This window comes from Tamandua tetradactyla, chromosome 4 (genome assembly GCF_023851605.1).
Source record: "Tamandua tetradactyla isolate mTamTet1 chromosome 4, mTamTet1.pri, whole genome shotgun sequence".
Classification (NCBI taxonomy): Eukaryota; Metazoa; Chordata; class Mammalia; order Pilosa; family Myrmecophagidae; genus Tamandua; species Tamandua tetradactyla.
The window spans coordinates 115796988-115809922 of record NC_135330.1 but is presented as its reverse complement, the minus strand read 5'-3'; the positions used below and the strand labels follow the sequence as shown (position 1 = coordinate 115809922).

General features: G+C 44.5%; 1 protein-coding gene across 6 annotated transcripts in view; it reads right to left on the bottom strand.

Moving 5' to 3' along the window:
• Positions 1-560: 560 nt before the first annotated feature.
• ENOX1 (ecto-NOX disulfide-thiol exchanger 1) overlaps positions 561-12935 on the bottom strand; it is a 311721-nt gene continuing 299346 nt past the window's right edge. For 5 of the 6 annotated variants that reach the window (XM_077158331.1, XM_077158333.1, XM_077158332.1 and 2 more), the window contains 2 exons: positions 10085-10170; positions 561-1533 (listed from right to left, as the gene is read on the bottom strand). In XM_077158331.1, coding sequence (XP_077014446.1) covers positions 1402-1533; positions 10085-10170 — 218 coding nt within the window. In that variant the 3' untranslated portion in view covers positions 561-1401. Of the gene's footprint in view, positions 1534-9168; positions 9289-10084; positions 10171-12935 lie in introns of all 6 variants that reach the window. The other variant, XR_013174569.1, reaches the window with a different exon arrangement.

Genomic DNA, 12935 nt, shown 5'->3' with positions numbered 1-12935 from the left:
GCTGTTTTCCTGAAAAAATGACTCATTTAAAATTCACAGATACCTTGAAGAGTAGTTCTTTTTCAATTCTCAAGTAGGAAAGTAGAAGGAGACACGATTTTAAGCTGCATTTTACTTGTCATCAAAAGAAAGAGGGGAAACCCAAATTCTTTTTAAACTCTTGGTCCAAGTGTGAATTCTTTAATTCCTTTTCTAACTTGTGTGTTTGCCAAGAAACACACAAATAAATAAATCCGGGACTTAATAGAATTAACTAATTGGCTACACTGTAACTTCCTTTGAGGATACAAAATGAAAGTAAAATGTATGCTAATTATATTTGGATTTCATGTCTTGGTATTTTAAAACAATATCTACTCTAATGCTGTATAAACTCCTTTCTTGGTACTTTCTACTAAAAAATTCTTATATATTCCCGTCTGAGATAATGGTTTATCTCTTAATGTTAATCTCATGCATTTAATCATTGCTAAGTGATAGGATATGGGCGGGACTAAAGAATGAGAATTCTCAAGAAAGGAATAAAAGTAAGGAACAATTTGCAAAATCAGTATGGTAGAAGTCATATTTATTGAAAAAAATTAACATCTTTGCTATAAAATTTGTAACAGGGGTATTTGCTGAATGTTTATTTTTATGCATGAACCTGAACGTGACATATTGAGTACAAGCCAGTAGCACTAGTTTTTCCTTTATTTACATTTTATGAAAACTGTTATGCAGTTTATGTTAAAAGAACTTATGATGGAGAATTGTTACATTAGAAAAATAATATTCTTGATAAAGCATTCTCAAGGAGTCCAATCACATTTCCTGCCTCTTCAATAAGGCAAAAGTCCCTGGAACAGCATATTATAACTTAATTTACAAAATACCATAACTCCAGACACATATTCAAGTTTTCTTTTGGTATGATTTTTTTCCTTACTGTAAAATCACTTTTTTTCTGTTTTGCTTTGTTACTAGAACAAGAAGATAGACTTTCAGGAAAATGCCATTTAATGATTTCAGCTATACGTTACATACACAACTCTGTAGCCTAGTGAGAACCCTTGCTACACCAAACTTGAAATATTTCGCTTGGTGAGCTATTCTCAAATGTAGCGTAGTTTAAGATTTTGCCACCATTATGACTGTGCAATCAATCGTTCGGTGTTCATAGGAAACGGATCTGTCACAGTATGAACGTTTTTTGTTTGTTTGTTCAAAGAACTGGTACACAATTACATTTCCACTCACAAGAGAACGCCACAGATGTAACTAAAGTCAGGTTTGGGTGGCTCTGCACAGGTGCTGCCGCTGGACCAGCCCCAGACCTCCTGCGAGAGCCTTCCTGCAAGACGGCGCGGCCCCCGCCGGCCTTGGACGGTTTCATTTCCAGAGGTTCTTGGCTCTTCACAGTTAGGTAGTTTTAATTCCTTCAAAGGCACACAGCTTCCACCTTTTTTCCAGTGTTGCCCCTACGCCGGTGAATTCCTGCTTAAACATGCGTGGCAGCCTCATCAGAAGCATTTCGATTTCATTTGCAGATATCTGTTAGAGAGAAGGAAAGTGACTTTTGGAAAAGAAACTCGTCTTGCCCACAGAAGGGAGGGGAGGCACTGGGTGAGGACAAACCACACTGAGTTTACTACTTGACTGTTATGTACTGTGCATTTCAAAAGGGTTAATAGCTGAGAGGAATTGTCAGGGGGCAATGCCTGTGAGCAGCTGGCGGGGTGGGGCATGAGAGGGACTTGGGGAAAGGAAAGTAGGAGGTTCATTCCACGTCCAGCTGGCTGGCTAGTTTGCCGGCAGTGTAGTGTGTCCCCTCATCTCACAATGGGGGATGGGAGGGGGGCTAAAGAGGGCTCACAGCAAATTTATCACCACCCCTGGAAAGCTCCCTGCACCTCCATCTTATCCCGGAGGGGCAGAGGTTTTACTCTAACTCAGCCAAGAGTAGAGGGCATATGGGTGGGTTTCCTGTCACCCTGACTTACTCTTTAACTTTCACAGGTACTAGAAGACCTCTGAGGTCTAGAAATGGAAACTAAACCCCAAAGACCTACAATAATAGAAGGCTGGACTTGCAGTCATAAAATCACAGTAGATTTTTTTTTAAACGCAACTATTTTCTTCTTCCAATGTTTCCTTCTTACGTGGTTTGGATACTAATATTTCATTTTAGTTTAAATGAAGAACCAGACAACCACAATCCCTCTCTAACACAGTCACTGCTCTTGTTTTCCTGTGTTTCCCTCCAAATCCAGGTGCATGCATGGGGAATGCGTGAAACAAAGTGGCTAAGATTCTGAAATTTGGGGACTGACATTTCCATTTGAATCCTGGATCTACTATTATTATAAGTGAAATGGCTCCTAGCAGTAAGTTGATCATTCTCTCTAAGCCCCAGCAAATGGCAATAACGTTTCCTAAGGATGTTGTGAAGGCTTCTGGTTTAGCGCAGAGCTGGGCACATAGAAATGTTCAGTGATTCAGAGCTATAAACATTTTCCAGGGTATCCTCACTCTATAGATGCCATTTTAGAGTTTAGAATTTCCATTTAACACCATTAAGATGGATTTTAAAAAGAGGCCAGATAGAATAAATCGTCAAATCAACTGTTCATTTAATGGTCACATGCAAAAAAAAATTCATGTGAGACATTCAATAGTCCATGATATAAAACTTTTAATTTAAACAGAGGCAATCCTGAAAGTTGAAATAAACGATGTCTTAAATTTTTCAGGTGAATTATTTTGAAATCTGAATGCAATTTTCCAATAGGCCAGGTTAGAAGGATTATTAGCTTCCCAGGTCAACCCCCAAAAGCCTATTTAACAGCTTATTAAAAGGCACATAGCGATTTTGAAAAGTAGGTTTTGTTCATTTCCCAGACTATGCACCAAAAAAAAGAGAATGCTGGAAAAGCTCCTTTCACCAGCATTCTCATTTCACTCTCTCAGTACTCCATGGGCCACACAGGACAGATGCCATGCTCTGGCTTCATTTTGCAGCCAAGAAAATTTGTGGGAGCTTCAGGAGGGCTCAGTGTTTTGCCATTTCCAGAGAAACAGAAATGCCCTACTACATCCGGGGAGGGGACTGGCACGGATGTGTTGCTAGGTGCTCTGGTGTCCCTCACCTGCTGTGGCGGGGGGACCACAGGTGTGGTACTTGCTTTCTAAATGCCACCATGAGGGCACTGGCTTAAAAAACTGATTTCCCAGCCTCCTCTCTGGAGACTCTGATCCCAAGGTACTGAAGCATGGTCCAGATAATACATTTTTGCCAGCTGCCCCAGGTTGTTATTATGATCAGGCAGCTTTGGGTTGAGAATGGGAATTTAAATCACACAGGCTTGGATTTTAATCTGGGTGAGGTCTCTTACTCTTACTTACCATGGTATGCTTTCTGTCTGCCTGCCTGCCTGTCTGTCTGTCTATCTATCTATTCATCCATCCATCCATCTATCTAATCCATCAATCATCTATATTAGGCAACACTGAAAGAACATGACAATCTAGTGTCAACTCCTTGTGGTCCCTTAGGAAGCTCTGTACTCAGAAGTGACGGGAGAAAAGCCCTGAGAGGAATGTGGCCAAACCAGGCTTTTCCTTGGCCTAGGGGGCAGTTTTCCTGAAACTTTATGAGGCCAAGTTAACATGCTTCCATCTCTCCTTAAGAGGAAGCAGAGCTGCATGGGTGGTCCAGGGAGAGCTCTGGGCCCAGCCTACTTCAAGCAGCTCTCCCAGGAAGCGCTGCCTTCCCGGGGTCAAGCAGAGGCCACGGAGAAGCAGGGAGGTCCTGGGGACAACCAGCCCACCACCTACTTGCTTCCACTGTCACCTCCGCTGGAAACATGGGGAAGAATCTCGTGCTACCAGTTAGGTCCTAGAGCAGAAGCTGAATTCTTGAGGGTAAAATAAATAGCAGATGTAAGGATAACAGCGATGTGGGAGTCTGGCTGGGGCCACTCAGGCCACGGCGTCCAGCAGCCCTGTAGCTGCAGGTAAGAGTTCTGGCAGCTCTCAACTCCCAGCACCTTTTCCTTGCCAGATCCTTTGAAAACGCTTTTGTTTAATTCTCACAACCATCTCATAAATATGGAGTAGTTTACACATGAAGAAAGGGAGGCCCTGAGGGAACTTGCATGGGGTATCTGAGATTGAGACCCAGGCCCTGGCATCAGCCCCTATGCCACTGGCACTGCCGGCCCTGTCCAGAGGCGACGCGCGACTGTGGAGTGAGAGCTGGACATGTCTTGGTGCTGCCTCTCTGCTCACAGGTGGGTGTTGCTGGGGAGAGGTCCCAAGCAAGGGACCAGGGCTTTTTGGTGATGAATAATTTTTTAGAGGGATAACACCATCAGTGTTTTAAAACTGAACACTCCTAGCTCGACTGGGAGTCAGTACATACGCTGTGTATCAGTATATATGCTGACGCTAGAGCACCCCAAGACCCATTTGCAGAGAAGGCCTGCAAATCACGGTGAATCCTGGCTGGCACGTACTGAGGACTAAAAACACCTTCTTTTCCATGGAGTCTTTTGTCCTGAGCTTTGACTTCAACCACAAAGCAAGCAGAAGGAGGCCCACAGGGGGAGGAGGTGGGTTGCCTCATGCACCAGGGAGTGTAAGTCCTCCCCTACATTGAAAAGCATTGAAGAAGCAAACAGATCCCATACTAGCTGGAAGAGAGAAAGGTAGATGCCAAAGATTTGGATCCTAGTCATGGAATGAGCACTAGCCAGCACTGCCATCTTGTCTAAGTCTCTTAACCTCCTGAAACCTGCTGTAGGCTTCTCGGACTTGGGCTGACTGTGGATCTGTGGGCAAACCATTTTCAGTTCTTTGTCTGTCCTTGGGGCAAAGATCTCAAAACTAGAGAGTGGGATGGGGCTTCTGTGCACTCTAAAGCATGAAACAAATGGCAACCAACACGTAGTAGCACTTGCTGTAAGTTACATACCGTTCTTATGGTTTTTCATTTAATTAACTCATTTAATTCCTATGATAACCCACTATACAGATGGGGAATTGGAGGCACGGAGAAGTTGCCCAAGGTCACACAGCTCTGAAGGAGTAAAACTGGGATTTGAAAGTCCTGATGATTAGGTTGTTTGAATGGCCAGTTAGCCTCAGCTCTTCACAGAGCCAGAAATTAGGATAATGGGAAATAATCTCCTCCAGTTAACTCAGGATTGTTGCTGGTGGTGAAAGGTAACTGCCTGATTTGCCATACAGATGCAGATATCATGGACAGATGTGTCATAATTATGGAACAACTGACTTCAAGAGAAAGTTGGTTGTTGAGCTTTTGAGCCTTTTCCCCTTCCTTGACAAAACAGCTCTTATAGCATACCACATTTTGGTATCTCTGGGCAGAGCACAGTGCCAGCTCATAGATGCCTTGAGAGAGAAATACAGAATGTAGGTGGGGAGGTAGGGAGAGAAGGGAATGGAGGGAGTACAAAAGGAAGCAAAGGAGGAAAAGGCAAAAGAGAAGGAAGGACGGAGGTAAATGGAAGTAAGGCATTAGAAAGAGACAGGGAAAGAGGTAGAAGGAGGAAGAAGGAGAGAGAGTGGGAGAGAGGAGGACAAGAAAAGAGGAGGACGATAAATAGAAGGAAAGAACTGGAAGAAGGAAAGGACAGAACTGGAAGGAAAATGAGGGGTAGAAAGGAAAGCAAAAAGAAAGGAGTTGGAGAAAGAAAAGAAAAGGAAGGAACCTGGCAGTGCTGGCTAAAGCATCCCAGAGGGCAGCCACCACAACATGCATGGACTCGACTCTCTCACAGACCTCACTCTCTTTCTCCAACTCCTACTTCACTAAACATCTGCACGGCCCAACTTTGACTTTATCTGACTTTCTAGTTATTTCCTAAATATTGTACCCTTTCCCCAACCAGGCTACAGGCATTTTGGGGGCAGGGTTGTTTCTCAGATGGCCTTCATGCCCTGACCATCCTCTGTGCTTCCCTGAGGCCATGGAGAGCGTTGGGCATAAAAGGCCTGAAGCAGAGCATCTGTTGGTCTGTGCTAATTTTGTAAACTATTACACTGGATGAGCAACTTCCTTTTTATTGGTTATGTAGCCGAATGGAGAGTACCATTACCTCCACCATCATCATACCCGCCATCGAGAGGTGCTGAGATATCTAAAAAATGCATAGCCATTTTAGCCTGTCTAAACCCTGGTGAACTCACCCACACTGTCGGGGTGGCTCTTCAAGAGAGCTGCACAATATACGGAACATGAAAGATTATTCAGGTAGGCAGTTTCATAAATACTCCTCAGGGCATTTCACCCTTCTTCACCACCCAGCTATAATCTGGGAAAGAGTTAGAGGGTGCTACCCCGTGAAGGTGGGGATTGACTCTCCTTGGAATGCACAGGATGTTTCAATGTTGTGTTTCCAAAGGCATGCATTTAGCACAGAAAGGCAAATGCTTTGGCCATCTTCTGGGAAATTTACTCATGCCCATGAGCACCTAAGCCGGTCACCAAACCTGGTGGCCTGCCAAAGTGGGTCTTTCTAGACCCTCCAGTCTCAGGGGCCACAGCACATGGAGTCTAGTTTTCAGAGCAAACCTTCTACTCTACAGGCTTTAGGAAGAGGCTGTAATTATATAGAGGGGGGAAGCTAAACATACTTGGAGAACTTGGGCCTCAGTTGCTTAAAGAAGACAGAAATTGGGGGGAAGAGCAGGGAACCCCACCTCTTGACTAAATGTACTATAGGAAATGCTCATCTGCTAGTTCTCAACTCAAATGTGGCCTCTGTGCTGCTTAGGTCAGCAGACAGGTGGGTTCTGGGCTGACACAGGCAGTTTTACATATTGATCAGAAACCATTTTCAAGATAATATTGCTTATCTTGAAGAGCTTCACTGCCTGAGCCCAGAGTATGATTTTTGGTTCAGCAGAGGCTTCAGAAAGCCATCTTCCCCACCTCCCCCTTGCCCTGTCTTCCTCTGAATCAATTGCATTGACTTTATACGCTTCTAATACAAAAGAGCTGGACAAATGAGAGTGGGCAGTTTAGAAGAGGCTGATTAGAGAAAAATATGCAAATGATCATTCTCCAGAGCTGGAATAATATTTAACTAGAAAATGGCCCTTTATTGGGCTACATGATTTTACAGAGCCATGTACAATTTATACGCACAGAGTATATTAATTCCTGGGTCTCCTTCCTATCCTAATAATTGTTTTAGCCATACATGGCCTCTGAGGAAATCCAAATAAAACAGCTATAGCACAGGGTGGAGCCTGCTTTCCTTGCTTTCCTCAGCACTGAGGTGGGCAAAGTCTAAGTAGTATTTTACAGCAACATGGTAAGGGTGATGTTGTCTAGTCTCAAAGAAATTGTGCTGTTCTAAATGGAATTTTACAAAATCCATCCTACTAGCGACAGAAAGACCCCAATGTTATGGAAGCAGTGCAGGATCCAGGCCTCCATGTTAAACTGGCCACAACTCTGGGGGGACCCACACATCACAGCTCACCTGATTAGACAGCTGTACCCGAGACCCTCAGTCTCGATGGGCTGCCTGCAGCCCGAGGATTAGGGCCTTTTGGCAGCTGGTGCAGGGACAAGGCCCTGGTGGATACTTAAGAGGGCAGACCCTCTCATTATTTTGTTTTCTGCTTAAAGCCCCGAGGATCTGGAATTCTAGTATAATGCCATAATTTTCTCTCAAGATTAAAAAGTCAAAATATCCTCATAGTCTGACTGGGGTAGAATAAACGATAACAGTACATGGTCCAGTCCCCGGCACTCACGTGTTTGAGTGAGAACACTTTTCAGATTTATTTTTGCCCCAGGCACAAGGAAAATTTGACAGCTCTCGAGGGCATCGCATTCCGGAGAGAGGACTTTTGGGGGCGTGTGTAGGTGGGGAGACCTTGTGCATTTCCTCTACAAGGGCAATGCTTTCTTCATCCTCTAAAATAAAAGTATCAATATGAGATGGGATGGAGTCCTTCCTTATGGAATCCCTTTAAGAGAGGCACAGCCCCTCATGGGCAGAGACCAGGTGTGCGGCTTCTCTATTCCCACAAATCTCTTCTGAGCACATGGTGAGGTACGCTCCATCCTGAGGATAAGGATAGGACAAGAGCGTCCACCCACCAGCACAGAGCAATCCCTTCTTTAGTCAACCACCCCCAGCCTCGCCCTGGGGCGGTGGAGGGCATCAGTGAAGGTGATTTCTCTCTTTCTCTCTCTCTCTCATACACATACACACATCCCTCAGACATCCACGAACCCACATTTCACATTTACAACCCGCACAGATGGAGCCGAGGAGACACAGTCCTGAAATTCTTAGATAAATAACACATGAATTCTTTGGGCATTTCAGCTCACCAGCTGCTTCTCAACAAAGGCTTTGCACTTGGGATTTCCAGAGAGGGGAGGAGAGAAATGTCAGCTACACAAGACAAGGATAATAGCAACAATAGGGACCATTTCTCGAGGGCTTCCTCTATGCCGAACACATTGGGGCAAGCAAGCAGTATTTCATTTAATCCTCCGGCAAAGGTAGCCGGGATGCTAAGGGAAAAAAAAAAAAAAAAACTAAAGAAACCCTTCAAAGCTTTAGTACGACAAAGTGACATCGAATAGCACACCCTTCTCCTTTGATTTGGGTAACCGTGAGCATTTTCTGTGACCTCCCTCTGCACTGAGAGAAGGCAATAATATGATCAGAACTCTTACAGTCTTACTCCTTTCCCCGTGCCTTGCTATTTCCTATCAGTGGCTGGAAGGGAATCAAAGGGCATAAATCTTTATGATGGAAAAATACTTTTTGTTCCAGATGATTTGCCTCAAAGGGGGGCATCAGACCCATTTAAAAAGGTCAGGCAGTGCTGGGATCCTGCACTGGTAAGACGGCTTGAATTGAAATAAGAACATGGCATGGTAATGGTGTCAATACGAAACCATATGACGTTTTAGAATGACTTATATGTGCATTCCGGGTCATAGAACTGCTGGCTGAGGGCTGGTCCCCGCCAACTCCATGCACTTTGTTGTGCCCTATGCGGGAGGGTCTTTCTTATTTCCGTTTCCCTGCCTGGCGGGGAATGTGCCAAGCTGCCCGGAAATAGTGTGGGCTATCCAGTTTTGCTTTCATCCTGGGTGTCCTCGGGAAGCCCCAGTTAATGCCCTCACTTTACCTTGTTCACTCACATCTGATGCACACATTGAGCTCTTTCTGTCCCTTCTCTCTTTTTTTTTTTGTTCTGTTTTTCTCGGTGTGAAGCCAGAACGTTTACTACGGGTGACTAAAAAGCCATCTAAACAGTGTAAGAAAAGAAAGAAGTGACTGAATATGTGCGTTTCTAACAACAAATTTGTCAGATTTTAGTGATGTTATTTTATCCACACCTGTAGTAAATGCAAAAGTTGTAAATTTTCCTACAGCAAAGGCAGCTGGGGTAAAGCGTTGCACGGACTAGGTTGCTATCTGATTTGTTCCTTCTCTTTTGACACCCAGATACTGTGAGGGGCTGGGAGCACAGCTCATTTGCAGATGAGAAAAACCAAAAATCGAGGAGCTGCATCCTTCTAGCAGGTGCACCCCCGGAGAGGCACAGCTGAGACTAACTTTGCAGCTCTTATTTTTCGCATTTAGAGAAGAATACTGAACCACCATCACTGACACAGTTTCCTTGAGAGCCATGTCAGATCCTTAAGTTATTTGATGTGACTTTTCCTCTCTCATGTGAAGTCCCTAACACAGACCCCTGCAAGAATCTGGCTTGGTCACCCTGAGCTGATTTCTCCCTTGTTTCAGGAACTTTCTGACCAACCCGCCATTTTAAATCCCTTGTAAGCTTTTTTCATGCTTAAACTAGCATGGACTGAAAGACACTGCCACTTTAGAAGACTACTCTTCTTTCTACAAAGAAAAAGCCAGCGGAAAAAGGACGATGATCTTTCAAAACCTGAGGAGCTTGTGAAGGAGAGGTGCCCATAAACCTCCTTTCCCTTCTATCTCCCCGACACAGTTCGCAGGGAGCCCTCCTGCAGCCAGCCAAAACAGCATGCTAAATTGCAGTGACAAAAGCCCGCTAGAGAAAAAGAATTTACCTTGGAGTCCAGCTGCTGCATGTACGACCAAAGGTACTCTATGTTGGCTCCAAACGGATGGACGTGGAGAAACGTGGATATGATGCCTGAATTAAAAAGACAATCGTAAATTACTTGGAGGCAATGAGCCTCAGTCACGTGATGTCATCTCAGCCCAGTGACACTGTTTGCCAGGGTGAGTTAGTTTCCGCTACTTCCAACAGCACTCAGCAAACATCAGAGAAGCGCACATTCGGTGGCCGTGATGGTAACACGGCAAACAGAACACTTTATCTCCTGGAATGATAGCAGTTAGCAAAGCCAGACTCCAATATGAGCTATAGATGAATAAAGGTATTTCCACACAGAGACTCTGGGAAGCATTTCAACCACCAATTTTATGCTTGATTTACCAATACAAAATTGCAGTTATCGGAGGGATAAAATTATGTCGTTTCTTTCCCTCGGTGGACTTTGCAGCGTGAAAACAGCTCACACTGCTGTGTCAGAAATCATACCACGTCAGAGTTTCCTGATAATTACAGTTGCTGCTTATGAAAAATGTCTAATCCATATTTCCCTAACTGCCAATGAAGGAAGCCCAAATCCATCCGGAAATGTTTGCTGTGTGCCCCCCAGTTGTGGCTGACATTTAAGAGGAGCCAGCACGCGCGCTCCTTTTGCTTGTTGTAATGTCGAAAGGTCTGGGAGCGGATGGTTTGGCTGAAGTCTGATCATAAATCAGGCTTTTCCACGGTGCAAATCCACTGTCAAAGTGTCCTGGCACGTGAGCAGCTGGGGGTGGGTATCAGGACGGAAATAAAATGCATCGCCTTCCTAGCGTCCCTGCTCCTCTTTACCCACAAAGTAGTGAAAAAGAGGAAACTGACTCTGTGAACTGTGTGTTATTGGTTGAAATGTGCTGGATTCTCTTTTAAACTGGTTCTGAAATGAATTAGAGCTGAGGGCAGACCTCCATGCTCCCTTTATTGTGAACTGGCTCCTGAGAGCTGAGAGACGGAGGGGAAGCCCTGGGCTTGGGATGGTGTGTCATCAGGACGGGGCCCGCCACCCAGGGAAGCACGGGGAGATGTGGGGGTCCACTCGGGAGAGGGATCCAAGGCTCCCCGCTCCCTGGCCCCATGGTCGGGACATGCCAGGCCTGGTGGCGGTTTAAAGAAAATGTCCCCATTTATCCTCGGGCCAAGACAGTAGCTCTCAGAGGCCTGTCCTCAGACAATTGCTTTTACCAGGGTTTTTATTGGTTCACAGTGAAATGAGGAAGAGAGAAGCAATTTATGGCATTTTCCCATAAAGCTAAAACCTCAGTTTTTAGAGACTGATCTATATATTTTTTCCTGAGATATAAAGGACTACCATTTTATTCTGCGATTATGCCCTTCTTATCCTTTTGATATTGCTAGAATGTCCTTTCTTTTATGAAATAATGGTGGTGGTGGGAGGTAACTTTAATATCTTTAAGTGGCTAAACAGACACTTTTAATCTACTTAAGTGGCACTGTGATGTTCCCCGCACCCTTTCTACTTTATTTTTAAGTTTTATAGGTCAGACGGCTATTGCCCTGTGTCTGCACAGGCGTGTTTAAAATTTCTGTTTTTCTATTACTGATGAATGGGGATTAATAAGAACCTTAGTAATTCCTTCCAGTACTAACTGATGGCGTGATAATACTCAACCAAAAGTTAACTCTGTGGGCATTGTTTCCTGGTGATGCCTGCCCCTTCCCCAACCTGTTGTGGATTCAGAAAGGAGAGTACCTTGGATGCTTGGAGTGTGTGGGAAACTTTTATTGAAACCATTTTGCTTATAAAACTATGGGAAAATACTGCCAAGCACCCAGAGTGATTTCTGTGTACCTTTCTAAAATCAGATTAGAAATCCTCATGCAGACTTGAGCATTTTTCCCTTATGAGGGTGTTCAGAACCCCACAGTAGAAAGCTGAAATTAGTAGGCCATGAACTCTTCCTTATAAAAGTTTGGCAACTTGTCCCTACATAAATGTGGGTCCAGGCTAGACAGTTAAATCAAAGCTTCCCAAGATTTTCCTATAGACGACAGCCAAATTATTCAGTATGGCTGGAGACACTGTAGACATGGGAAGCGTGGTCACTGGGCTGACAGGTGCCTTGCCTTCCTTTTCTCCCTGTCTCGTACCTGCCCCTGCCCATCCTGGTGGCACCTCAGAAGCATCAGTCATGCCACCTGAGGAAATGGAGTTTCAAGGCCCGGGTCTTGGATCAGATTCCTTTTGGGAGAACTTCCTAAATAAATAAGTAGAGCCTCTTTGTGGCTCCTTTCAAGGAATTGGGATATTCCCTGGGAATGGTAAAAGGACAGCTGCAACTCAAAATCTAAAAGTGTTACAAACCCCAGAAAATGGAGACTCCTTGAGGTCCTCGGGAGGGAACTAAAGACTCAGTAAAAGGCAAGTTAGGAATTAATTGATGGGAGAGGATTTAGCCATCACTGAATGGATGGATCCTTAGAAGGGATGGGCTCAGTGATTGGTCTTGGCCATTTCCATGGTGAAGTAGGTTGGCATATTTAAGAATGTGTTTCGCCTCGCTGGAAATTATGACTGGAAGATGGCAAACTTAAGAAAATTAAAAAAAGGAGTGAAGGAGATCATCAGTACCATTATGCATTTTTTCCCCCACATTTCAGAGCCTTAAAATCTACCATAGAAAGATTTAAAAAAAAACAGCTTCATGGGGCGGGCCGCGGTGGCTCAGCGGGCAAAGTGCTTGCCTGCTATGCCGGAGGACCTCGGTTCGATTCCCGGCCCCAGCCCATGTAACAAAAACGGAGAAACAGAATACAATAAAACAAGAAAATGTTTAAAAATGTTT